This window comes from Topomyia yanbarensis, chromosome 2 (assembly GCF_030247195.1).
Source record: "Topomyia yanbarensis strain Yona2022 chromosome 2, ASM3024719v1, whole genome shotgun sequence".
Taxonomy (NCBI): Eukaryota; Metazoa; Arthropoda; class Insecta; order Diptera; family Culicidae; genus Topomyia; species Topomyia yanbarensis.
This window is the reverse complement of record NC_080671.1, coordinates 343,242,892-343,270,175: the sequence shown is the minus strand read 5'-3', so window position 1 is coordinate 343,270,175 and position 27,284 is coordinate 343,242,892. Positions and strand designations below refer to the sequence as shown.

General features: G+C 37.1%; 2 protein-coding genes across 3 annotated transcripts; both read right to left on the bottom strand.

The window, feature by feature from the left end:
- Window positions 1-880: 880 nt before the first annotated feature.
- On the bottom strand, window positions 881-5,547 carry LOC131684115 (protein jagunal). 2 transcript variants are annotated; one of them, XM_058966682.1, is made up of 3 exons: window positions 5,242-5,547; window positions 2,336-2,708; window positions 881-2,200 (listed from the first exon to the last, which is right to left on the bottom strand). In XM_058966682.1, the coding sequence occupies exons 1-3, from the start codon at window positions 5,328-5,330 to the stop codon at window positions 2,069-2,071; spliced, it is 594 nt and encodes a 197-aa protein (XP_058822665.1). In that variant the 5' UTR covers window positions 5,331-5,547; the 3' UTR covers window positions 881-2,068. The 2 variants fall into 2 exon arrangements, with proteins under 2 accessions (XP_058822665.1, XP_058822664.1); XM_058966681.1 differs by having other exon boundaries at window positions 2,330-2,708; window positions 5,242-5,546.
- Window positions 5,548-19,391: 13,844 nt separating this feature from the next.
- Window positions 19,392-20,433, bottom strand: LOC131681396 (uncharacterized). Its single transcript, XM_058962152.1, has 3 exons — window positions 19,767-20,433; window positions 19,605-19,710; window positions 19,392-19,547 (listed from the first exon to the last, which is right to left on the bottom strand). The coding sequence occupies exons 1-3, from the start codon at window positions 20,340-20,342 to the stop codon at window positions 19,468-19,470; spliced, it is 762 nt and encodes a 253-aa protein (XP_058818135.1). The 5' UTR covers window positions 20,343-20,433; the 3' UTR covers window positions 19,392-19,467.
- Window positions 20,434-27,284: the final 6,851 nt, after the last annotated feature.

Below are 27,284 nucleotides of genomic sequence, written 5' to 3'. Positions count from 1 at the left end.
AACTTATACCATATTTGTTCACAAAAAAACATTTTAGATCAATTAATTGTGCTAGGTACATTATGGAAATGATTTTTTTTTTCTATTTTTATACATTTCGAAAGTGTTTGAGAGAACTAACTATAGGGATCAAGAGTACCCAGTGTTACAGGGAACAAAGATACCTGTTGTATGAGGTGAACAAAATTTATTTTTTTTGTATGTGTTGTGAAACTTTTTATTAGAAAAACGTGTTTTTCTAGACAAAAGCTCTTAAAAAGTAGTCGTACTTGAAAAATATTCAAATATATTTACATCGACGATCACATACTGCTCAAAAAATTTGTAAAAAGATCTTCGAGATGGATTTGAACACATATTTTCTAAAATATTATATAACTTTTCCAAACCAAATGTAATACATCAGATTGTTTTATTAAACATCATAAATGACCAAATATTTTATTTTCTTTTAATATTGTGATAACTTTATGCGTATAGATTATGAGATATGACAAGGGAATCAAATATATCCAAGGATCAAGTGTCCTGACTCTCCCCTAATGTACTACCCGGTTGGGACGACACAAGTGGTCACACGAACAACTCGCTTCCAACTACATTGGATTCAGACAATTTGTAACATGTAGAGCAAGCAGGGGCAGCCACAAAAAAGTTTCCACTAACAAAAGTTTCCACTAACAAAAAATCCTTACAATAGCTTTGTAAGCGGAGATTGAGTCATTCCCGAACATGTTAAGGAAGATGTTTCAAAAAAAAAAATTAGATGAAGATCACGCCACTGACAGATGAAAAATATAGAAGTTAGTGCTGCTGTCAAATCAAGGTAAGCTTCTGCAATGGATCTTCTCAATTTTTCATCCAGTCAATAAACTACTACTTCCAGGTCTCCGTGTTCACATTCAACGACTTTATTTGTCCTCCCTCTTGAAGTTTTAATCGTTTTTGCCGTTTTCATAAGAATAGTTTGAATAACATTACTCACAATAAATATTATTTTGCTTTTCAATGTAAATTGTGTCTGTTATCGCCTCTTTGTGTCATTTTTCTAGCCATTAAAATATGTATTCCTGTAAATTCACACACACCGCCCAGGTTTACATCATCGTTCGAAGTACTCATGGGGGGGTTAACAATATTTCGTTCAAGTCCGTTTTAGTGCGGCTTTTCTTGTCATTAACAATAAGGATTTCTCTGTTATTCAACTGCTCTATTCAAGCTCTTTTTGGGCGTATAAAAAGTAACTGTATAAGTAACGATTCTCTCCTGTTCATACCGTTTGCGGTGAATTTTGTAAATATCAAATAAATTGAGCTCTTCGTTTAACGCTGGGTTTGCTTATCGTGAGCGCACGTAGAGAGGCCTATCCAACGAACGCCTTCCTCGTTTTGTATTGCATCGTTAGTAGTTTCTAAAATCAAAATACGAAAATGAAAACTGAAAGTGGGACAAATTCCCTTATTTTAGGTCTTGTGGCAGCCTTTCTGTAGTTCGTCTTTGTTAATTTTCCTTTTTGTCTGTAGGGTAGGTTGGTATATTCAAGAATTTTTACAAAGAGCTGGTATCGTAAACTGATAAACATGTACAGTATTGCAAGAAGAACTATTACAATGGTTGAACTGGTAAACATTTTGTAAGTTTAACGAATTTACTTCTAATTTAACATTGCAGTGATTTTTAAACCCGTTAATATTTTACCTGTTCTACTACATCGATGAAAAATAATGCCTAGTTATATGCGACACTAATAGTAAAAATGAGCCTTTCTGATACCAACATGAGCTGCAACAGTTCACTTATCTCCTTCGAAGGAGCGTGATGACCGTTTATTTTTATCCGACACCTACTTTGAAATTACCAATCATTAGGACATAAACGCTACAGTGGAACTGATCTAATCACGTGGAAATTTGACTGCATAAATGTTTGTTTTCTGCACATCGAAGAAGCAATCTGATTATTTAATATCGTGCCGGTGGAGAACAGCTAGACAGTAGCTTGACGTACATTTGTTTTATCGAATATATTGTCTTTAAGTGTTTGATCTGCCATCGTTAGTCGATCTATCCTATTCTGCCTTTTTGAGCGTACCGCGAACCCTCCAGGCCTTTATGAGGTTCCAGGCAAAGTACAGCGAGAAGAAGTGCACTTGAAGTGCCAGCAACACGAATCCGTACCACAGTAGTCCGTATGGATATCCCTAGATGGGTGCGATAAAGCAAGTAAAGCAGAAAACCAAAGCAATAGTGCATGGATTAGAAGAGCAAAATTTGGAATACCGATTAGTGCGATCCGATTCGTTTGGATTAACATGCAAATTGGTACTAACAATTACCTGCCAGACGAAGATATCCGTGTCTTCCAGCTGGACGTCCTGCTCCAAGCTCATGTACTCCATCACGTCGTTCAGGTAGTAGATAATGCAGTAAAGAAGTGGAGCGAAGGCGATCGTGCTGATACCGACCATGTATTTTTTCATGTCATTTATACGGTTGCGACGGGCCGCCGACAGACCGACGAAGGAGAGAAACACCGACAGACACCAGAAGTATTCCCACCACAGCGGTGGGGGGATTTGAAGTTCTTCGATCTCCAGTATGAAAATGTCCAGGCGATCCAAGATGTCGGCGGAGAGTTTGACTAGCATTACGAAAAACAGCAGGTAGTGAAAGAAAATGCAGTATTTTAACCGAGCTTTGTTGAGTGCACTGGAAAAGGAAATAACATTGGAATTAACTGGTGGTTTTTCTTTCTAAGGCAGAGATTACAAGAACCATCACCATCCGATAGATACAGCGCTGGCCATATATTATCTCAAATGTTTGGTTATAAGCTTGTTTTTATAGCAATTTTCTAATAAATAATGTTAACGAAAGGAAACAATAATGTGAATCGATTCCTTCTTTTATTTTAACAAGACTTACGTTTATTTTGGAGTTACCGATTATGCTAGCGTTTATGTGGAGCTCTGTGGGGGAAATGGAGCCGTTAGATTGTTTCCAACTTGAATAGAACCTCCAGGATACAGTAGTAATTTAAAAAATTGGTATGCTAACGGCAAGCAATGTCTTACTTTCTAGTACAAAATGCTTCAACTCTACGGGACTGGTGTCCACTAGGAAGAGGATAGCACTATTATCTTGCTCCGGTAAAAGCCAACCTTGAGGCCGTGTGGCATCCGTGGGCAGAAGCTAAGAATTGAACAACTGGGCTCCTGCTTCCATGTCGTGTAAGCGAGTAAAACAGGACTGTTCTTCATTCCCTGCACCTTTTAGACTTTCTAATTGTTTGTACCAAGTTAGTATGTCATTCTTATCTATCTTTAAAAGAGCGTGCAAATGAATTTTATCTATCACTACTATCGACTCGCGTTTTAGCTCACTCTCCTGTTCCCACATGTCACATTTTGCTATGCATCCTCCCCATTAAAACATAAGTTATTGAAGGTCATTTAACAGTAATCTATTATTTCAATTAATCAAGCATCTCACTAGCTGATTGACATTATTTAGCTGATCCATCTAGTAAAAATATGGTCCGACCAGAAAATATATTCAAAAGAAAAGCTCCATATTTAGAACTGTGATGAGGAAGCCAAGGTTCGCCACCGGGAATATGCAGTTTCTCCACGAAATATGAAATTTCATTTTCCAATTAAATTTTCAATAATGTACTAATGAACTTAGGTAAACAATCTTTAGGTCAAGTATTTTTTGAATAGACTAATGACCGAACAAATGGGATTATTTTTTGTAAATTTGTATTATACTATGTTCACACTATGAGTTAAAACTGTTTTAACGCTATTTTGATGACGTTTTTCTTGTTGCCAATTACAGTAAAGACCCGATTTTATCCGCCCCCGATTTTATCAGCTTTTTGACCCGATTTCATCAGCCCCATATGAAAATTGATAGTTGGTAGTTTGATGGGCTCTAGCAGACGAACCAAGTTGAATTCGAGTAAATCCTTTCTTGAGCATAATTTCCTTATCTTAGAGATCCGAAAAATGCATTTTTTTGTAAAATTTTGCACTGTCAGAGCTCCTTAAGAGAAATTTAAGCTAAATAATCAGAAAAGGTTATGAGGCTATATCTAGGGTTTAAAGAAAAGCTTCGGTTTCTTAAAAATATATGTCCCGATTTTGTCAATGTTCCTGTTTTATCAGCCTAAAATTCATCAAGGAACTAATAAAAACGGGTTTTCACTGTATTATAACGTGTTTTAACTCTGTAGTGTGAACATAGTATTATACAACGTTCGCACTATCAGTTGAAACGGGTTTTAGCGGTATCTTGGTGACATTTTTCTTGTTGCTAATTATAACGTGTTATAATTCTGTAGTGTAAGCATAATATTATTAAACCGGTTCCAGTTTGAAACTAAAACAATGAACTGCATGTTCTGTTTTATGTCGAAGTTATTTGTTAAATGCATTAATATTTATTGTCAGCTAAATTTAGCAATCACGTTTGCCTCCCCAGAATTTAATTTTCGCAAAAGATATGCAAGACAGTATATTTTCATATAGGCTATAACTTATTTTAAAGCTCGTGGTTAGGTTTAAAACTTTGGATTTTTAGCATCCCAGTCATAATTAAATACTCCGTGCTATTCAATAATCATAAAAATGTATTTTCTATGCTCATAATGTAATTTTGAACCAAAAGCACACCACAAAGCATTTGCGCGCTCGACATTTCACAAACAAACCGAACTGCCACCTTAAGCAACTATGCTATATGGTAAGCGCGCACCCCTTTCTATGTTGTACCAGCTGTAAACAAAACAAGCTACCCAAATTCTACCCGCGCTCTTCTAAACATACCACGGCAAAATACAACGCATACACGATCCACCGGGTACCACCACTTGCTTAGTAGTGGTAGTGGTTAAAAGCGAGCGAAAAATTATAGCAACTTTTCCGTTTGACATCTACACTTCGCTATCAATTTCCTACATACTTCTGCGAGATTTCCTTTATCGAAACGTAACAATGCTGTCACCTTCAGCCTATGCCAAAGTATCCTTCCCTTTGACTTTCCATGAGCCTCGGTTGTCTATTTTTACGCGAGCAATTCAAGCCATTACCTCTATGAATGGCTATTGATAATCAATAGCAAACTCACACGTTTTCAGCGACACTCCGTAGCACAAATCATAATTGAACCCCCGAGACACTATTTAGATACGTAGCTTAATTAAGCCCTAGCTAGCTTCGAAAGAAAAAAAAAATTTAACCTGATTTGGTAATGTGCGGCCACACGCTGCCTGTGCTCGAAATCGGCACCGTCGGTTCCGAGGACCATAGGACCGCCACGGGTCGCCATTGTTATGCTGCGGATCGTCGGTCAGCTCAGCTTAGTTCTGTCTCAGGCGGCTGGTAAAGGTCGGAGTTGAAATTTTTAGCGCTAGTCTGGCCAGGGGAAAAAATCTTTCACCACTTTCACTACTTTTCGTTCACTCACAACATCACTGCCAACCAGCGCACACACCATCAGCGCACCGCACACGTATCGCGATTTTGACAGACGGTGATTTTGGTTGCTTCAGCGATCGAGGGGCAGCGCAGCGTGTTGACGTTTCAGTTGTCTGTCTTTGACCTGTTTCGCCTGTTGCTTTGTTATAGCTTGCTAAGCAGCAATGAACCGTTTTTATAGCTGATCGTGGACTTAACGGTGACTGTCGTTGGTCGTAAATCCAGGATATATTTCAATGATTTTTTGCGATATGGTTTCGTTTTAGTTGAAAATGTAAAAAACCATAATTGAAAACATAGTTTTTTCGACTGTTGCATACGTGTAAGTATGTTGCAACTTAGCAATCACATTGCGCATAGTTACCACGTTATGCAAACGCATTCATTTCTTACAATTGGGGTGCTGAACTGTAACGAGAATAACATGTTATAGGCGGCTCATATACATCTTACGAAAGTATTTAAATCCATCATCGCATTTCCCCCCCAACAAAATCAAGAAATAATAAGAGAGCTGACTTCTTTTATCCATGCACGGAAAATTTATCAGTCAATAATCCAAGTAAAAATCGTGTAAATTTTTCAGTATCAACTATTGAGGCGAAAAGGCTTTCTACAAAAACCCCTTTTAATTGGTATATGAATGAAAATGGAATGCAATCTATTGGTTTAATTTTTTGCATTAAACGAGTTTTAATGAAACAACTTAATATTAATAAAGTTACCCGCATTATGAAGCAAAATGGGTGCTGCTTTCCATAAATTCTTTTGGAAGGAAAAGAGTTTTGTGAAAATTGAGGTGTGTTTGTATACATACTTAGAAAGCACACATAACTAAATGTTGTTGATAAATACCGCTTCTCCATAGTGGGAAAGGTGCAACTCAATATAAGTTTATCTATTATATGAACCTAAAGCAACCGGAGAAGATTTTAATAATTGTAATTGCAAATGGTTTTGATACACTGTTTTAAAGTGCCATAAAATAAAAAAAATCGGTTCTCAGTAATGATTTAAGGTTTCCTAGGCGAGAATTTAATTCTGAAAAGTTGATTCGGTACATTCGGTCAACAACTTTTTTCATTCAGTTTGCTAGTTTGACACGGTACGTTACATTTGCTTTGTGCCAATTTGTTTGTCAAAGATTTAAAAAAATCTCAACTAGGGCTTTACTATTTAAAAAAATTAATATATACGAATATACGAAAGCGTTTATTGAATTTTATTAAGACTAAAGAGGGATTCCATGGGAAACCGGCTGACCGCAAAAAATGACCATTTCCGATTCGAACGAAATTTTGCAGTTCGGTTTGATTTTCTATGACAATTGCAATATTTTGATACAAAAGCAATTTTTCAAAATGTTGTAGACGTTTCTGCATGCAGAACCTTAAAAAAAAGTTCGATTACTGTATTTTAAACAGCATAACTATCTGAGAACGATTTACAGGGAATGAATACTCAGAGCCGTGGCGTGGTCTTCTGGCGCCCTTCAGTTGGGCGCCCCTTTGGTGTTTACTGTGGCTTTCTTTCTTTTAGTTCGACCTTCAAATAATGATTTGTGTACATGGAAATGGCCCACCTACTCCTTACTTAATTCATTTTTGACTATCGTTCATTTCATATAAATTCCAGCCACAAATCTTTTACTGTATATTTATGAAATCAGTTGACGCTAGGTGTTTCAAGGCGACGGAAGAAGCATCCATTCAGAAGACTGTATATTAGGGTGCCAATGGCATGTATGATAAACAGGTGACCATCGACTTTAATAACCAGACGCACCTCAACAGCATTAGCACCTCGAAAAATGTCTCTTTGCAGCACTTTAGCTCAATTGGACACGATTAAGGGTTTGTCCAAACAGCCAAAATGCAAACATTTTTACCCGTGAAAAAACACAAAGGGACCCTCAGAATATTCAATAATTTGATTCGAATTTTTTATGCTAAATGGCTTAGGATGTAAAGAAATGTCGAGATATACTACCACTATGATTTTTTAAAGATAACCTTTATGGAACTTGGAAACCAGATTTTGACATTTCAATGATTTTTTAAAAATATGTGGCATACAACAAAAAAATAAAAGCTGCATTTACAAACTCAAGTCCCATCTCAATTCAAGATGTCGATGCTTCATACCATTGTTTTTTGATTGTGCTCAATTTTTGCATTTTTTTCTAGCTACCTTTGAGACGTGTCCGATTGGAAATTTCAGGAAGACCATGAAGACCGGTAGAATACCGTAAATCAAGTATATTCAGAAGACAACTTTGAATTGATTGGTGGATTGTTGATAAGAGTGCATATCATTAGATTTGAATTACCAGTCCAAGGGCCGTCACGTCTTTCCTGTTATATTCTAGGCAGCACCCACCCATCTTTTTGCACAAGCAATTGAATCAAAGACGATTTTATGATCTATTGCTGATTAAGTTTTTTCACATATTCTTCGTTCCAGTTTCTAATAAAATAGGTTGAATCTAGCCATATATCGTACGAATATAGATGACCTCTTCATTCCTTTACTATCCTTTATTTCAATTTATATCTCTCATGACTTCTGTCTTTTCCTACCTATTCTTCAGATTTCACTTTGCGTCTGGCTCTAGGTCCATGTATAAATAAACTCTCCTGAATTGACCCAAATAGCATAGCATAGCGTATACGATCGCACAAATCGTGGGTGACTGTATAATGATCAGCTAATATTTAACAAAGTATCCACCAGTGTCGCAAGAAAAATCATTTGGGATTACCGCTTTTTCTTCATAGTGGAAAAGCATCACAGTGTACACCTGGCCACGTCCTTACAATCGTCGAGGAAGGGAAGGAACGTTAGTTCAACACCTACTTGTGAAAGTGCAGGGAACCCATACTACTTTCATAGATGTTTCAGGAATAGGATTTTGGGTTAGTAGGAAAGGTTATTTATGAGGAGCTTATTCAACAACATTTCAGTGCAAAATGAATGTAACCTACCTTCTTTAGGCCTTATTTACAGTAAGAAAATTATTTGGATAAAAAAATATACACATTGAAAAAATAATATAAAACAATTTATCCTGATCATAAATAATTGAGGGGCAAGAATTCTCTTTCATCATCAGTAAAATCGTTGCATCAACTAGTCATTTATAGATGGCGCTACGCAAACGAGCGGGTGTATTTTTGGCGGTTAGATTCACGCGCGTGCATTGAGTTCTTGTCGCCCGGTCTCACGAACACTTCTGCAGCTTCCTGGTTGAAAACAATCCTATTTGATTCTGCCGTCTTTGTTTATTATTTTCCACCAGCAAGTGATGTAGTGTTTGTGTCATGTGCCGTATACGTACATGAGCCGTAGAAAAGTCTATTGAAAAGTTATCAGAATGTGATGAAAAAATCACTACGTATAATCTATCTATTCTTACGATATTCACACCTATTAACACTTAACTGTACAGAAGAAATGACTATGTGAAGCTTTGACTTCGATTATCCATAAAACACATTATATACTATAGGGAAACTTCGGAAAATATCGGACGAACCAACTCTCCTGAATTGACCCAAATGACCCTAAAATGAATGTCGAACAAGATTCGTCGCTAAAGAGTCTGAGCTTGACCTATCCGTTGTTCTTTCGGATTAAAGATCCACGAAGTAATCTAATATTCCGCAAGACGCAGAAATGTTCAGCTGTGCCAGATATCTCGAAAGTTCGCCTAGATAAGCTCAGAATTGTGATATTTTGTCTTAAACAAACAAATGACGTTACTGGCGACAAGACTTTCATGAATAATTAACGCGTTTACATTCCCGCTCATAAAGTTGAGATCGATGGTTTAGTTATCGATTCGAACTTGGCATGCGTGGATCTACTGAGGAGCGGGATTGTCTGTTTCAATGACCCCTTGCTGCGGTGAGCGAAGACTTTGAGTTACAATCGCACTGGACGCGACAAAATAGGGTGTCCCTTCAAACTAGTATCGGGTGACCTTTGGCGAGACTGCTCTGCGTCTTCGACAAGAATCGTCGGTATCGCATGGGCGGCTATTTGTGCCGCGCGTCATGTATGCAATTACACTAATTACAAGCAAATGTGTCTTTGTAACATTTTTTTCTCTCTTGAGATGTCACTAAATATACTAGTACGTAAAAGCTCTACCACAAATCCGAAGCAAACAGGACATGTGACATTTCAACCAGAGATTCAACTTAGTGCAGGATTGATCCACTAGGTTGGGAGCTGGCACCTTTGTGATATTTCGGAACTCCTCCCGACATAGAGGAGACTTCAATTTTCATGGTACTGCATGAGTTCATCTTCTCGATGATAACCCTAGTTTACAGCATTTTTTGAACCAAAATAAACTGGTGGTCATTTTCAATGTACAATTTCGTGCTGAATCCGAAAAAGATGACCAAAAAATTTACAGTGGAACAGTTTTCGAGTTACAGTGAAAAAATGAATTTTACATTTAAAATAAAAAGTACATTCAGTAAAATCCAAATATCTTCGGTTGTAGTGCATCGATATGAAATATTATAATGTTGAATTAAAGGTAATTGAATTCACTTTCGATGGTTAGAACATTTTGTTTTAGTGCGACTACTGGTTCTGGCGTTATTTACGAATTTATTGAACTTTTTCTTAATTGTTCGTCGTTTTTTGAAGAAAAATGAGCGTTTGATCAATTTTTTGGGTAAGATAAAGCGATCCTAAAAATTATATTTTTATGGGAAATTAAAACCTGCTAATAACCAATAAAAATAAGCACTTATTGGGTTAAATCGGATGGAAATTGTGAAAGTTATTCAATTTTTTGTAGAATGGAGATTTTTGAGTATCTCTGGTTCAACTTATTGAACCGTCTCGATTCCAGTTTTTTCTAGGGTTTGTTTCATAATATATGAGAGATACTCTGTCAGAATTCTGTTAAACAAGTAAATTGAAGAATTTTGAGAGAATTTAATGTGGGGTAATATTCGAACTCGTTTATCCAAATGATTCAAGACTTCTGATTACAATAATTACAGGCTCAGTGGAGTAATGTTATTAAAAATTTGGCATTAAAAAATACGCATAACATTTAAATGTGTCATACAGAGTCGTATATGCTCAAAATAGGTTGTAAGCTGCACGCTCCACAACGCCTTGATACACACATCGGAAGCTTATGACGGTGAAAAATGTTAAATTCGGACGCTAGCTTCACGAATGATGACTTATCCACCGAATTCGTCACGTTTTGTTGTACTAACAATTTATTTTACGTTATTCAAACGTCTTGAAGTTTATAATTTGAAATTATATTGGATTCACATTGGCTTACACGGTGTATCGATTTTACTGTACTGGTTCACAAAACTTCAATATACTACAATATATTATGTAGAACATCTAAGCCAAATATTCTACGTTCTTCAAATTATTCTGATGATCCGATTTTGAAATTTTAAACCTAAAATAAGTCTTGTTCGATGTCCTACATAATTTTAAAACACGAATTAAAACAAATTAAAAGTTTTACATATTATTAATTTTATAATACTTGACGTATGTAGTATCACATATTTCTACGGATTCGTATAGTTTGTATTAACATTGTACAAAACCCAGTTGAGCAGCTAGCGTTTCAAAAAAAAACGAATTCTATGACATGTGAGGAATTAGTTTACAACAAAATTTGTATTATAAGAGTGTTATTTTATGTAATACACTTGTAAATATTACAAGCAGTATTGCATACCAATCATTCGAAGACTTATAATTTCATTGAGTCTGAAATTATTGTTATCAGAAGTCTTGAATCATTTGGATAAACGAGTTCGAATATTACCCTACATTAAAATCTTTCAAAAATCTTTCATTTACTTGTTTAAAAGATTTCTGACAAAGAGTACCTCATATATTATGACACAAGCCCTAGAAAAAATTGGAATCGACGCGGTTCAATAAATTGACCCAGAGAAACACAAAAATCTCCATTGTACTAAAATAGAATAACTTTCGAAATTTCCGTCCGATTAAAGCTAATAAGTGCCTATTTTCATTGGTTATTAGTAGGCTTTAAGTTCCCATAAAAATATATCTTTTAGGATTGCTTTATCTTGCCCAAAATATTGACCAAACGCTCATTTTTCTTCAAAAAACGACGAACAATTAAGAAAAAGTTCAATAAATTCGTAAATAACGCCAGAGCCAGTAGTCATACTGAAACAAAACGTTCTAACGATCAAAAGTGAATTCAATTACCTTTAATTCACCATTATAATATTTCATATCGATGCACTACAACCGAAGAAAATTGTATTTTACTGAACGCACTTTTTATTTTACAGGTGAAATTCATTTTTATACTGTAACACGAAAACTGTTCTACTGTAAATTTTTTGGACCTCATTTTCGGATTTAGCACGAAATTTTACATCAGAAATGGTGCTCGAATATTGAAGTTCAGATTTTTCTTTTTATTTTGTAAACTAGTGTAATTGATCTAGCTTACTCTACGATCTTTGCTACAGCTTTATGAAGGCGGCCTGCTTTATTGTCCATGGCCACATTTCCGTTCCCCTTGTTCCTATGAAACTGAGAAAACGAGCGGAAAAAGTTTGGTAAAATTTTCGCTATTTTTGTTGAAATTTGAAGTCTTTGTCTTGTTCCATGTTTATTCTGTACTAACAGGACCGTAGCGTAGTCCTCTGGCGCCTTTGATAGAGTCTCAGTGTTATGCGCCTTTTTGCTGTTTGCCTTGGCATTCATTTTTAGTTCGACTTTCAAACAATAATTTTATGTGTACCTGGGAATAATACTCCTACTCTGACTTATTTTATGACTTAACCCCACCTCCTTTATAAAGCAGATCAAGATTTTAGCGCCCCCATAAGGTTGACGCCTTTGTCGGGGGCCAACCTGGCCAACCGCACGCTACGGCTTTGTGAATACTTCTGTACGAAGCAAATATATGCTGAAAAAATGTTTTGTCATTTTTCACAAAAACAAAAAAATATGCAAAAAATTAAATTACAAAAAAGGCATTTTTTTTAATTTTTCTAATTTGTCAGCAAAAATCTAAAAAGAAAACAAATATTTTGAATGTAATTGCATGATGGAGAACTTATCGGTAAAAAAATTCTTCTCGCGACAACTTTACACTGATAATATAAATTCTTAAATATAATGAAATCGATCATAAAATGCACGAATTCATTCGTCGTTTTCTGCAACGAAGTATTTTCGTGCATTCTAAATAGTAGGTTTCGTTCATTTCATGAAGAAGAATGGCCGCTTGGCGAACGAAATCTTTCGTAAATTTTACACGTTTAATCTATACTGCACGAATGTTATCGTTGATAACAACATTATTTTTCGTGAATGAAACGAAATGTTTTGTTTATTTTAATAAACGTGTGTGTATATTACGAACGATTTCGTTAGTCGCACGAATTCATTTCGTTTATCTTAGAAATGTGTTCGTATTTATTATCCTCTTAGTGTTTTCAATCGATCTTTTGGAATCGATGTTTGACAACATAGATTTTTTTTATTTAAAAAAATCGATGCGGCCAAATCGATTTTATTGTGGTACGAAGACATGGCCGTTTGATGAACGAAAGTTTTCGTAAATTTTACTTATTTACTTTACATTGCACGAATGTAATCGTTGATAACGACATTATTTTTCGTGAACGAAACGAAATGTTTCGTGTATTTCAATAAATGTTTATGTATATGATGAACGATTTCGTTGGTCGCACGATTTCATTTCGTTCGTCTTAGGAAAGTTTTCGCATTCATTAACATATTATTTTTTCAATCGATATTTTAGGATCGATGTTTGACAACAACGATTTTTCAACTAACTAAAAGGATCGATCTGGCAAAATCGATTTTAATTCAACCTGCTCCCTTCTATTCATCACTAAAAAGCTTGTGGTGTGAAGTAATGGCCGCTTGATGAACGAAAGTTTTCGTAAATATTACATATTCAGTGTACATTACATGAATGTTATTGTTGAAAACGGCATTATTATTCGGGAATGAAACGAAATGTTTCGTTTATTTTAATAAACGGTTGTGTAAATTACAAACGATTTCGTTGGTCGCACGAATTCATTTTGTACATCTTAGAAAAGTTTTCGTATTATTAGCCTCTTATTGTTTTCAGTCGATCATTTGGGATCGATGTTTGACAACATCGTTTTTTTTATTTAAAAAAATCGATGTGGCCAAATCGATTTTACTGTGGTACGAAGAAATGGCCGCTTGATGAATCAAATTTTTTGTGAATTTTACTTATTTAGTTTACATTGCACGAATGTAATCGTCGTTAACGACATTATTTTTCGTGAACAAAACGAAATGTTTCGTGTATTTTAATAATCGTTTATGTATATTACAAACGGTTTCGTTTGTCGCATTCGATCTTTTAGGATCAATGTTTGACAGCACCGATTTTTTATTAATTAAAAAGGTCGATCTGGCAAATTCGATTCTATTTTAACTTGCTCATCATTATTAAGGACTAAAAAGATTGTGGTGTGAAGAAATGGACGCTTGATGAACCAAAATTTTAGTAACTTTTGCTAATCTAGTGTACATGGCGACATTATTTTTCGACATTATTTGTTAACGACATTATTTTTCGTGAATGAAATGAAATCATTCGTTTATTTCAATAAATGTTTGTGTATATTACGAACGACTTCGTTGGTCGCACGAATTCATTTCGTTCATTTTAGAAAAGTGTTCGTTATTATTATCCTCTTATTGTTTTCAGTCGATCTTTCGGGATCGATGTTTGACAACATAGATTTTTTTTATTTAAAAAAATCGATGTGGCCAAATCGATTTTATTGTGGTACGAAGACATGGCCGTTTGATGAACGAAAGTTTTCGTAAATTTTGCTTATTTAGTTCAGCCAACGAAAGTCGTTTCGTGGTTTTCACGAAAAACTCGTAATAAAATATAAATGTGTTACAATAGAACTACGAACGATTCATAATATGTACGAAAAATTCGTATATTTTATGAAAATTATCTGTACGAAACTAATGCATAGCGATTTACGAATATATTCTATCAGTGTATACATATTTTTAAATTTCATACTAATTGACAGATACAGGTCGGACTCGATTATCCGGGGATTCGATTATCCGGGGAAAATGATTCGATTATCCGGGTGTTTTGAAAAAAAATCAAATTTCAACTATAATGTCTTATTATAGTGCTAATTCGATCATTGCAGTCAATAGAACGTTTTTTTCGGGCAATTAGGGGGTCTACGGTTAACCTCCTCTCAAATTTTAACCTACCTCAAAAATAGCTTATATATGGGTTATTCCGCGCAAAGTGACCTAAAAAAACAAAACTTGGAATCGACCATCATGGATTGGAACCAGTTTTGAAGAAATTGTTCATTTAGAGATAATATATAATAACCTAAATTGTTGTGTCGTTTAAACAGCCCCTCAGTCCATGGGAACACTCTTAACCGTTATGTGTCCGACGCGGTACCCGGATACCTTTTTAGGTTACAAATAATGAAATTCCGATGTTTTATCCGTAGCTGGAAATTGAAACTTTGTGACATCTTAGAACTTCACTAAGTCAAGCTTTTGTGATAATAATGTTTTTGATATAGTAAGAAGGGAGTGAGGAGGGGATCCTGAATTTTTTACTATGTCATAGGCCGACGTGGATACCCGGGTACCCTCAAAACTGAAATGCCAATAACTAAGGTGATTTCCAACCGATTTTGATGCTTTTGGGTGTTTTGGATTCAAGAACTCATCCACTTTTAGACTTGGTAAAACTGAATCGGGTTATTCCAACCGGTTCCCGGGAATCCGGATTTCCGGAAGCATGTTCCAGTGCTTGGATACTATTTGTGAATTTCAATGGAATACTAGCAATATAGGTATCAAAATTCTTGACATAGCATCAATAGGCTGTACCTCGTGGTATTGGAACCATTTGGTGATTTCACCCCGAAACAGACATTCCGGAGCAGGCTCCCGTAGGGCCGTGAATGGCCATTCCATTCCAATTCCATTTTTCAAACTACCATAGGATCCCGCAACAATAAATAACAGACTTCCGAGACAATTTGAAGAGTTTTGATACTCATTTTGCTAGGGCATTATTTAAATTTACAAATCATACCCTAGTACTGGAACATTACTCCAGAAAATTCGGATTACCAAGAACCAGATCCATTCATTGGGTTCAATGTTACAGAATCCAAAAGTGGACGAGTTCCAGCATCTAAAACATCTAAAAGTGTCAAAATCGGTTAAAGGAAGCCATAGTTATTTTAATTTGTGGGTACCCTGGTACCCTCGTTGGCCCTGTTATAGGTGTTTTTTGTTGGACACATAACGGTTAATTTCAACAAATTGTTTAAAAAATGTTTTTCTTCGGATTATATCTCTGGTACTGTTTGCACTAGAATCAATCAGCGAGATATTTTTTTTAAGATTTGTTTAGGGATTCCAAAAAAGTGAAAAGTTTTTAATGTCAATATTCCCAAAAATGCAACTTTTTAATTTTACACTAAAAGTACATTTTTCTCGTAATACATCGGTTACTGTAGGCCACAGGCAATGTACTGTACCTACATTGCTCGGTCGGTTTCTGGCTATCTCTTGGGATAATGATGACATGCTTCTCAGGATTCTGTTTGGGATACTTTTCAAGATTCTGATAGAAGTTTTCTTAGCATCCCAATGGAATCTATTTCAGAACTTCGATTCAATATTTATCCGTATTTATACGGCTTTTTCTCTAAATTTTGATGCAGGGTTCTAGAGAAAAGCTTCTTAAATGTCTAGTGGAATCTTTCTCAACATAGAATTCCGTTGAAGATTATGCTTTATTCCGGATACTGACAGAATCATGGTCCTATTATCATTGGAATCCGGTGTAATGTTCTGATGAATATCCTGCTTTGAATTCCAGTGGACTTTGACAGAAACAATATTGCTCTTCTCCCATTATCCCCTTCAGTAAGTGATTTCTCAGAATTTCAATAGAATCTTTAACCCGTTCGTGCCCTTCTGGTTGATGAACAACCATGTTTCTATATGACTATAACTTTTGGTTTACACAACGTCAAGTAAGGCTAATAACTGCGACTAAGATCTTTCATTTGAGCACTAAAAGTTATAAATATTAGCATTAGAACGGAAGTTATTACAATTAATCTGATTGGGTTCCGCTGAAGCAGTGCTGCCAGGGATAGTTTCTGTTAATGGCGAAAATAAAATTTTGGAATATTTTCTTAGCCTGGGAATATTATTGAAAACTGCTAAAACTTTCTAATATAGATTGCCCTCAATTACCTTTTTTATGCAATTGGACTAGATCGGAAGGTAAATATTGAGCAGCTGCAAAAGAAGCACCTATCTTTCTTAAACCAGGTTTTTTTCGTGTTTCTTGATGCCAACAGTTTTAATGAAAAATAGTTTTGGGACCCTATACGCGGTAGAAAAAAGTTGGTCAAGAAACGGTTAACGAGATTCTGAAAAGAGACCCGGTTGTCACTGGAGGTGATTTCAATTCTAGTGTAGCTCAAGCAAAGATGGATGATAGGCTATGTAAAGAGGGCGCCAGCAGTACTTCTCGCTGAGACGCCCGGGAACCTGGTAGTCCTTCGCTAGTGACAAGTATGAGTGGGACAGTTTGCGAAGACTACACGCGTAGTTATTACCTGACAATCCAGTATTGGTCTACTAAATGATGCTACAAGGACAAGGACAAGGATCTCTTTGTGGGTGCGCAACACGCACTCTTCTAATTAGAATGACTAGACATGTTAGCTGTGCTATGTGACACTCCACGTAAATTAAACTGGAGCCAAGAAACAGACGACCCCCAGTTTACTTACTAACTTTATTTTTTCTGGTATTCGAGTAATCGAATCAGTTATCTCGGAAAATCTAAGCCCTGGGTAATCGAGTTTGACTTGTATTGCAAAAGACACACCTTATTAAAAAGTTTATCTTAGAATTCTTGTACAAATAGCTATAAACAACTGATACATATCTTTAACTCGTTACCAATATGAATAATAAATGAAAACCAACTGAAAATGCAAATCACACCCTGAAAGTCTGAAAAATCGACTAGGGCCAAAATATATATTTACCATAATTTACCATAATAGGAAAATTTGCCCTGGTCATTTTATTTCCAATTTCTCCACGAATGAAGCTTAAATTCATGAAATAACGCAAAAAAAAGTTTGATTCGATTATCCGGGGTGGGATTTTTTTTCAAATCCCCGGATAATCGAGTCCGACCTGTGGAACTGTAATTTTATTCCAGAATATGATTCTAAGTATCATCTCAAGTCAAAAAGTTTTCGAGATATCTGGGATTTCGCTCAAACAAAAACAATTCGTGTAATTATCTTCTCTTTAAAAATTATTCGCTTTTCCCCATCATACAATGTCCACAAACTAATGTTTATCGTTTTAAAGACGTAAAACAAACTTTTTAAGTGTATTTGGATCATGGAAAAGGTTCCAATAAAAAAAATTTCCTAACAAGAACTTTTGACATATTTTTATAATTCATACTATTTGCAGTCAAAAATACATTTTTTTTAAATATGATACTAATTCAAATCAAAATTGTCATAACAAATAAATTCAAAAATTTAGTAGTTTTCCAGATATTTTAATTTTTGTTTTAACAAAAACAATTATTTTGTTGTGTTACGTCCTTTTCATAAGTTATTCGCGTGTCTCCATTAACAACAATAGGTTTTTCAAAAGTCTCATAATTTTTTTTTGTAATTTTCGCTTTGTCATCAAGGCGATACTGTTAACGATTTGAAAGCTACATGAAAACAACCAAAATATGATTCTACTATATAGTTTAATCATCAGACCCTATGGTTGAATAATATTTTATTGTTTTCGTGCAGCTTTCAAATGGTTTAATATATCGCCTTGATGTCAAAGGGAAAGTTATGGGGAATTTTATGGGGCATTTGACAAACCTGTTGTAATTAATGGAGAAACGCGAATAACTTATGAAACGATCGTAATAAAACAAAATAATTGTGCTGTTAAAACAAAATTTAAATTATCTTGAGAGTTGCTACATTTCAGAAAATTTTTGTTATGAGCATTTTAATTTGAGATGGCCATTTTGAAATGTTTCCGTATTTAGGAACTGGTTCCGCAGGGTTGTCACTATTTTGCAAAGAAAATCTGGTAATTCAACTAAAATTGTCCGGCAAAATCTGTCACTTGATAGCGACCTCATAGTCATCGAAATTTGAGAGAGATTTTAGTCTTCATAGAACGTGTATCAATCGATTTTTTGTTAAATTTGGGAAAATATGACCCAAATTTCTAAAATTTGTGCGTAACCACTTATATAATTTAAAAATCTGGCAGAATGAGAGGTTGGTCTTTTTGTCTAGAAGCTGCAAAAAACTCTGGCTGAGCCAGATAAATCTGGTATAATGCGATCCCTGGCACCGAACCATCAATATTGTTTATTTTCGCAAACTAAAAGTTCAAGTAATTGGCTTTCGATTAATTTCTACTTACTTATTTATCAATATACGATCGTTTCAGAGGTCCGATTCAAAATTGGGGCAGGTTTTGGAACTCTTGTTTGGAAGCCTCTTAAAATCTATTTTTTTTATCGAAATATTAATTGTGCCCAGCTCCTCGATCAAACTAAAATAACAGAATCAATACCAGAATGCTATTTCGGCAACAAATTGTGTTACTAGTTTAGTCCCGTTTAGAGTTAAAATAACAATAAATTATGAAAAGTATCAACGGGAGATAGTCTTTTCTGTCATCCGATCAGATCTGATCTCAGGATGCAACAATGAGTTTTCCTTCGTTACGTTCTTTCGAAATTGCGATGAAAGTCGTGACAATATATACGATGAACTGAGAAAAGATTAAATAAAAATATATTTTGTCACTATTTTGTCAATACGGTATTATAAATCTGCAAGAGATTCTGATCACGGTCGGTAAACTTGCACCTTCAATGGAAAACATTTATTATCGGGTACTTCCTCACCCACCACTATAGAGACATCTCCTGCAAAAAAACAAGGCTCTTCAATTATAAATGTCCCTCTGCTATGTGAGTTGTTACCTTGAGGACAAGCACTGAGGGCTACCAAAAGATCCATTTCTGCTACAAATTCAATGTAATCTCCCTTCCGAGCTGGACTAGGTTTGCAGAAATATTGATGAGTATCCTGAAACAAACGAGTTCATCATTTCAACGTACGAATTTTACATGAGGAACCTCCACCCTTGTAAATCCTGTGCACATGAAAATATTCCACACATCGTGTACATACGACTCATCCAGACCGTGTTCCTTAATGGCTTCGCGTAGATAGCTATGGCAGCTGCCGAAACGATCGCGACCGGTTATCAACTTGAACGTATAATCATCACACCTCGTCCCAATGACATCGTGTAGGGCACCTCCATCCTTATCGATGCCATAATCGGCCAACGAATCTGCGACAAAGGTGGCCATCGGACGTAGATGTGGTAAACAGCTCCAAAGCCGATCACCTGCTTTCAGGTGAGATGCGTGCAGTTGACGCGTCTTTCCGGAGTAGAAGTGCTCTCGTGGATTCTGCAGGTTCCACATGTTTAAATCGCCTACCTGAGGACCCTCGTTAAGAGTGACTCGACACAGATCATTCATCAACATTTTCCACGTTCCGGCAGATTTTCTGGGGACGACCAGCTCATGCACCAGGGAACCGTCCAAGGCGGCCGATCGTTTGGCTTCGTAGCATTTTGGTGAAACGATTGCTGCTGCCGGTTTGTTATAACAAATCGTAGGCTCGTACTGTATGAATGTTCGTTTCATTGTTGATATTGATACGCAAAGCGACTTGCGGGAATGATGTGATAAGATTGACTGAGCGACTGTGAGAATTTATTTGAAAGATTAGGTTTGGTCAAGCTCGTTTTTTACTCTGAGGTGGAGAAAGTAGGAGCAACAAAACTTGTTTCAGTTTACTCATTCATTACGCGATCAGAAAAAAGTAAAAGAGAAGTAGCGAATACAGAGGAATCTATGTCCATGTTTGCTACAGAGTACTTCCAGTTGCTTCTATTATAGTACTATTATTTACTGTCGGTCGTTTGTCTTGCCAAATTAATGAGAACGATTAAAATTTTTATATTTTCTTTGGGAGATATAGTCTGCGGTTGGTCTTTTCGGCACCTTTTTGCAAGGCAGCCCGTAGTCAGGATATTGCTTCGGAGGGGGCAATTTAAAACATAGTTTTCTTGTGACTTGAGACAGGGTTCGATCGAAGTGCTGGTATAGCATACTCCACACATGAAACCTTTTCGTGTGTGGTATCCCATCGTTGAAAATTCAAACCCGTTTTTATCAACCCCTTGGTTTATTTTAGGCCGACAAAAAGGGGGACAATAGCCTAGCCATTTTTGCAACATCACTCGATTTAGAATAGCGCCGGGCTGAAAAAGTTTCCTAAGCCTAGAAAAAGCACCTGTAAAATTTGAAGCCGATCCAAGAAAAATTAATGGACCCGAAGTGAACCAGAAGCAATTTTATGAAATTTTTCCTATTAACTATTAACTAAACTATTAACATTAATATGTTGTATATATAATAATATTGATGCGAGAAATAATATACAAAATTTTAATAGTTGCATACACCAAATTCTTTTTTTGCACGGGGGATGCGTTCCGTGCAAAAAAAACCGTGTAAAAAAAAATCCGTGTTATTTCGAGAAACCGTGTAAAAAAAATCCGTGCTATTTCGAGAAACCGTGCAAAAAAATCCGTGCTATTTCGAGAAACCGTGTAAAAAAAATCCGTGTTATTTTGAGAAACCGTGCAAAAAAAATCCGTGTTATTTCGAGAAACCGTGCAAAAAAATACGTGCTATTTTGAGAAACCGTGCAAAAAAAATCCGTGTTATTTTGAGAAACCGTGTAAAAAAATCTGATTTTTTTATTAACAGCTATTTGGTTATCGTATTTAAAAATGAATACTGTTGGACATTTTAAATGCACAAGGAGGCTGTCAATGTGCCCAGTAGAAGTTTTTCAATTTTTCGAGGAGGTTTTTTTTAGAAAAATGTTTTTTTATTCGTTAAAAGAAGTTATTGTCCGTTGAAAAGCAATAGTTAAAATGGTAAAATGTTTCAACTATTTAGAGTTTGTTAACTTTTTGTAGATTACACTGTGCTACAGCGATTTAAAATTTTTAAAATGAACTAGTATAGCAAATGCGATACAAAGTAATGTGCACACGAAATTTTGAAGCAAAAAACATTTTTTGGGACCTTTTCCACAACAAAATTAGCTACGTTGTCATTTTCAGCCGATTTTCGGTTTTGTAACATTTTTTGAACGAAGAAAACTAGACCTTTCGAACAGTATGCGGTCATATACAGTTTGGTAAGAAACATTGTTCGATTCTGGGACAACAATATCAAAATTGTCATTTTTTGCGATTTTTGCATGTAAATGGTTATCTTCTCATTAAAAGAATTTTCATGAAAAGAAAAAAAATCATTTTGATACAAAGACTCTCTTGCGCAATTGAAATGTCAGAAATTGTCAATTTTCAACGGCCTATTGATTGGCTTTTACTTAATTAAATACTCTTTCCTGATAAGCGGCAGCAATTGCCATTTTGTAATGTTGACAGACCTCTTCTTTGCAATTAAAATTTCCAAAACTGCACTTTGATGAAAAATTCTTTCCTGAAAAGCTGAAAATTCGCTACTTTACACTTAGCGAATCTAGTTTTTTTAACGATTGCAACCTGTGCCTGGGTGGATATCGGTCCGTCCCGCGAGGCAAACTTTGCAAAATCGTAGAAAATGGCGACTATCTGCCAATTAAACACCAATCTTTAGGAGGACGATAAAGTTTTGTGCATGTGTGTCTCAAAAAGTGTGATGTCCTCTAATTTGTCTAATTCTGAAAAAAATTTCCTCTCAGTGCGTTTGAGTCGTCTGTATCTATACTAAACCAATTTAGAATTAGAACCGCCTTTTGTCTTGTTCCTATTCTTTTCATTCGTCTCCTAGGTCTGAAGCGGATCAATCGACTATTAATAAATATGATAAAGGATGCCAGCAGTATTGGCCCTTATTCGCAAATACTTTATTCACTACAACTGTGCTATATTTCTTCTCGATCTTACAACAGAATTTGAAAATTTCTGTTCTAAATAGTCGATATTGGTAGTTGTTATGATGTACCAATAAGCTAGAGTAGTGACAATATTTTTCAGTTCCACAGATACAATCTCCCTTTATTGGATACTTCAGAGTTATTCGCATCTGCTCTCGGAGACCACCAATCCTCCAAATGACTCAATCTGCTCGAACCGAATGCACATTTATACCACTGAGCATTCAACTCGAACATATCACACCGAGGAAGCGATTTGTTATTTCCAAGAACCAAAGCTCGAGTGAAACAATCAACATTCTCATAGGTGCCAGTCCTGCACATCTTTTTGGAACCAGCTAACATATCCAAGCACGACAGCTAGCAGAATTCACATATATCTCCACCCAAGCGAAGTGATCAATTCACTTGTAAGTAGGACCACTCATCCACAAACCAGTCATGAACACATCCGTACCAACGAGAATGGATCATACCCCGATCAGAAACACATAACAGAAATATTTCAAAACTATATCTCGCATTGTTACTTGTTAGAAATTTCAGTTATTTTAACTACTAACGAGACCTAATTTATAACACAATATGTTACAAAAATTGTGTTCTGTTATAATCTTGTTATTTCATTCTGATCGGGACCAGACGAAGGCCACAGGTCCAGCACCAACTTGTCCCATCTCAGTAAAAAATAGACTTGTGCCTGTCCCTAACTCTTTGAAAGCTCTATTTAATCAGAGATCACTAATTGGTTGGTAAAAAGAAACATCAATCGTTATCTACTCAGACCAAACAATACGTATTGCGTATCCCTGCATATTAAAATCTCCGCTATCAGTTTCTAGCTTATAGAACTGAACAAGCAAAATTAATATACTTTGTGTAGTTGCACTACCCGGGGGAACTTGGCCATATACCAATTGCTCCATTGCCAATGCGATGTGATATATGAATCGGAATATTATTTGATGATATCTAAAAAGCATACAATCCTATAAAAACCATTGCCCAACATTATTGATTTTCAACTTGAATTTTGAATAACAACTCATTTCCTAAAATTGAAAAATACGCGATTTTTACACATTGGCAGATCATTCCCATTTGCATTGCAAATATCCAATGCCATTTACTTTCAGCTGCCGTTACTAAATGCCTATTAATTTTTTTTGCCCTGTTTCTCGAAATAACACGCATTTTTTTGCACGGTTTCTCGAAATAACACGGATTTTTTTTGCACGGTTTCTCAAAATAACACGGATTTTTTTTGCACGGTTTCTTAAAATAACACGGATTTTTTTTGCACGGATTCTCGAAATAACACGGATTTTTTTACACGGTTTCTCGAAATAGCACGGATTTTTTTTGCACGGTTTTTTTTTCACGGGATGATCAAATCATTAAACTTGTATATCGAAATAGGTATTTTATACATAAAAATCGTATTATTTTGCAAAACCGTGCAAAAAAAGTCGTGCAAAAAAAACCGTGCAAAAAAAGTGCGTGCAAAAACAGAATCCGGTGTATATAATAATATTGATGCAAGAAATAACACACAAAATTTTAATTTCGCGCGGGGTCGATCATTCCTGACCAGGGGGTGGCATCCCTATAATGATGTACAGACGTTGACAGTAGCAATATGTTTATGGTGGGCCCAGCCGCTTCTAGGCCCATACCTCCCACGTTCTTGCTTCCAGATTCACCAACATAGTCTTTTGCCCCAATGGAGGTTACTTAAACTAATTGCATTTTAGAATAGATAATATTTTAGATTTTAATCGAATTCCTCGTCCGGTTGAAATCAAAGGCCGTCACCACACTGTCAAAAAACGTTGGAGTCCGCTTACAGCGCTCTGGCGACCATAGTTGGTTCTCCTGAATGAAACTCGCAGAAGAGAGTGATTGTGTAGCGCTCGAACGCAGCCTTGAAGAACCAGGTGATCAAGTATTGTAGGGCAATCCACTCTGAAAGACAGTAAGTCCGAGACGAACAGGGCTTGAGAGCAGTCCTTCCGTATGCTTAGAGTGTCGAGCTGTATTAACTGACAACGGTTTTCGTAACTCTGCAGCTGAAATCTGTTTTACTAAGGAAGATGTCGGAGTGCAAAGCGTATGAACCAGCGTTGAATGGCCTCGATTCTGTCAACACCAACACAGTACGGATTCCAAACAGCAGAGCAATATTCTAGTGTTGAGCGAACCAGCGCGCAATAGAGTGATTTTAAACAGTAAACATTCCTAAGGATTTTCGCTATTCGGAAGATGAACCCAAGCTGTCTTGATGCCTTATCCACAATGAATGATGTATTTGGTTTGAACGTTTGTGCCGAATCCATGATGACTCCGACATACTTGACGTGAGAGTGTCTTAGAACGCTCGAGTCGAAGAAATGGTAGTTAAACTGAATCAGATGGCGTTTTCGCCAGAATTGAGCATTTCCTCGGGTTTAAAACCATTCTGTTTAGATCACACTATGTACTAAAGCTCTCCAGTTCACTCTGGAGAAACTCGGCATAGGTTCTATTCCATTCATTTATTTCATTTATTCAGTTCAACAGTTCTCGCCATCTTGTACCAACCGGATCATTAGCGAACACCATCTTTGCAGGATTGTTGTCCGGCATTCTTGCAACATTCCCTGCCCACCGTGTCCTTCCAACTTTGGCCACCTTTTGGATACTGGGTTCGCCATAGAGTGCAGCCAGCTCCTGGTTCATCCTTCGGCGCCACACACCGTTCTCCTGCACACCGCCGACGATTGTCCTTAGCACCCGTCGCTCGAAAACTCCTAGCGCTTGCAGGTCCTCCTCGAGCATGGTCCAAGTCTCGTGCCCATAGAGAACCACCGGTCTTATAAGCGCTTTGTACATGGTGCATTTGGTGCGGGGGTGAATCTTTCTTGACCGCAGTTTCTTCTGGATCCCATAGTACCCCCGACTTCCACTGATGATGCGTCTTCGGATTTCACGGCTCACGTTATTGTCAGCCGTTAATAAGTATCCTAGGTAGACAAAATCTTCCATTACCTCGAAGGTATCTCCGTCGATCGTAACGCTGTTTCCTAGCCGGATCCTGTCGTTTTCGGTTCCGCCTACCAGCATATACTTTGTTTTGTACTCATTTACCAACAGTCCGACCTTCGCTGCTTCGCGTTTCAGGCGGGTGTACAGGTCTACCACCGTTCCAAATGTTCGGGCGATAATGTCCATGTCGTCCGCGAAGCATACAAATTGGTCGGATTTCGTGAAGATCGTGTCCCGGCTGTTGAGCCCGGCTCATCGCATCACACCTTCCAGAGCGATGTTGAATAGTAGACACGAGAGTCCATCACCTTGTCTCAGTCCCCGTCGAGATTCGAATGGACTGGAAAGTTCATCCGAAATCCTTACGCTGTTTTTACACCGTCCATCGTTTCTTTGATCAGTCGAGTCAGCTTCTCGGGTGAGCTGTTTTCGTCCATGATTTTCCATAGCTCTACGCGGTCGATACTGTGGTATGCCGCCTTGAAGTCGATGAACAGGTGATGCGTTGGGACCTGGTATTCATGGCATTTCGGGAGGATTTGTCGTACGGTGAAGATCTGGTTCGTTGTCGACCAGCCATTGATGAAGCAGGCTTGATAACTTCCCACGAACTCCTTTGCTTTAGGTGATAGACGACGGAAGATGATCTGGGATAGCACTTTGTAGGCGGCATTCAAAATGGTGATCGCTCGGAAGTTCTCACACTCCAAATGGTCGCCTTTCTTGTGAATGGGGCAGATCACCCCTCCTTTCTACTCCTCCGGTAGCTATTCGGTTTCCCAGATCCTGACTACTAACCGGTGCAGACAAGTGGCCAACTTTTCCGGGCCCAACTTGATGAGTTCTGCTGCGATACCATCTTTGCAGCTGCTTTGTTGTTCTTGAGCTGTTGGATGGCATCCTTAACTTCCCTCAACGTGGGAGTTGGTTCATTCCCGTCCTCAACTGCACTGGCGCAGTCAAATCCTCCATTGCCTTGGTAATCTGTACCTACATTCTCCTCGCCGTTCAGGTGCTCGTCGAAGTGCTGCTTCCACCTTTCAATCACCTCACGGTTGTCCGTCAGCAGGCTACCGTCCTTATCCCTACATATTTCGGCTTGCGGCACGAACCCTTTGCGGGATGCGTTGAGCTTCTGGTAGAACTTCCGTGTATTTTGAGAACGGCACAGCAGTTCCATTTCCTCGCACTCCGCTTCTTCCAGGCGGCGTTTTTTCTCCCGGAAGAGGCGTGGCTGCTGCCTCCGCTTCTGTTTGTATCGTTCACATTCTGTCGGATTCCATGCTGCAGCACGACCGCTCGCGCTGCATTTTTCTCCTCCAAAACCGCTCTGCACTCCACGTCGAACTAATCGTTCCGTCGTCTCCGTTCTCCTCGTACCCGACAATGTCCTCAGCTACGTTGTTGATGGCTGCTTTTACTGTTCTCCAGCAGCCCTCTAGAGGGGCCACGTCGAGCTCTCCCTCGTTCGGCAACGCTGCCTCGAGGTGCTGCGCGTATGCAGTGGCGATATTTGGTTGCTTCAGTCGCTCCAGATCGTACCGAGGCGGCCGTCGGTACCGTACATGATTAATGAGGTTTGGTTATAACCCGTATTTGTCGAA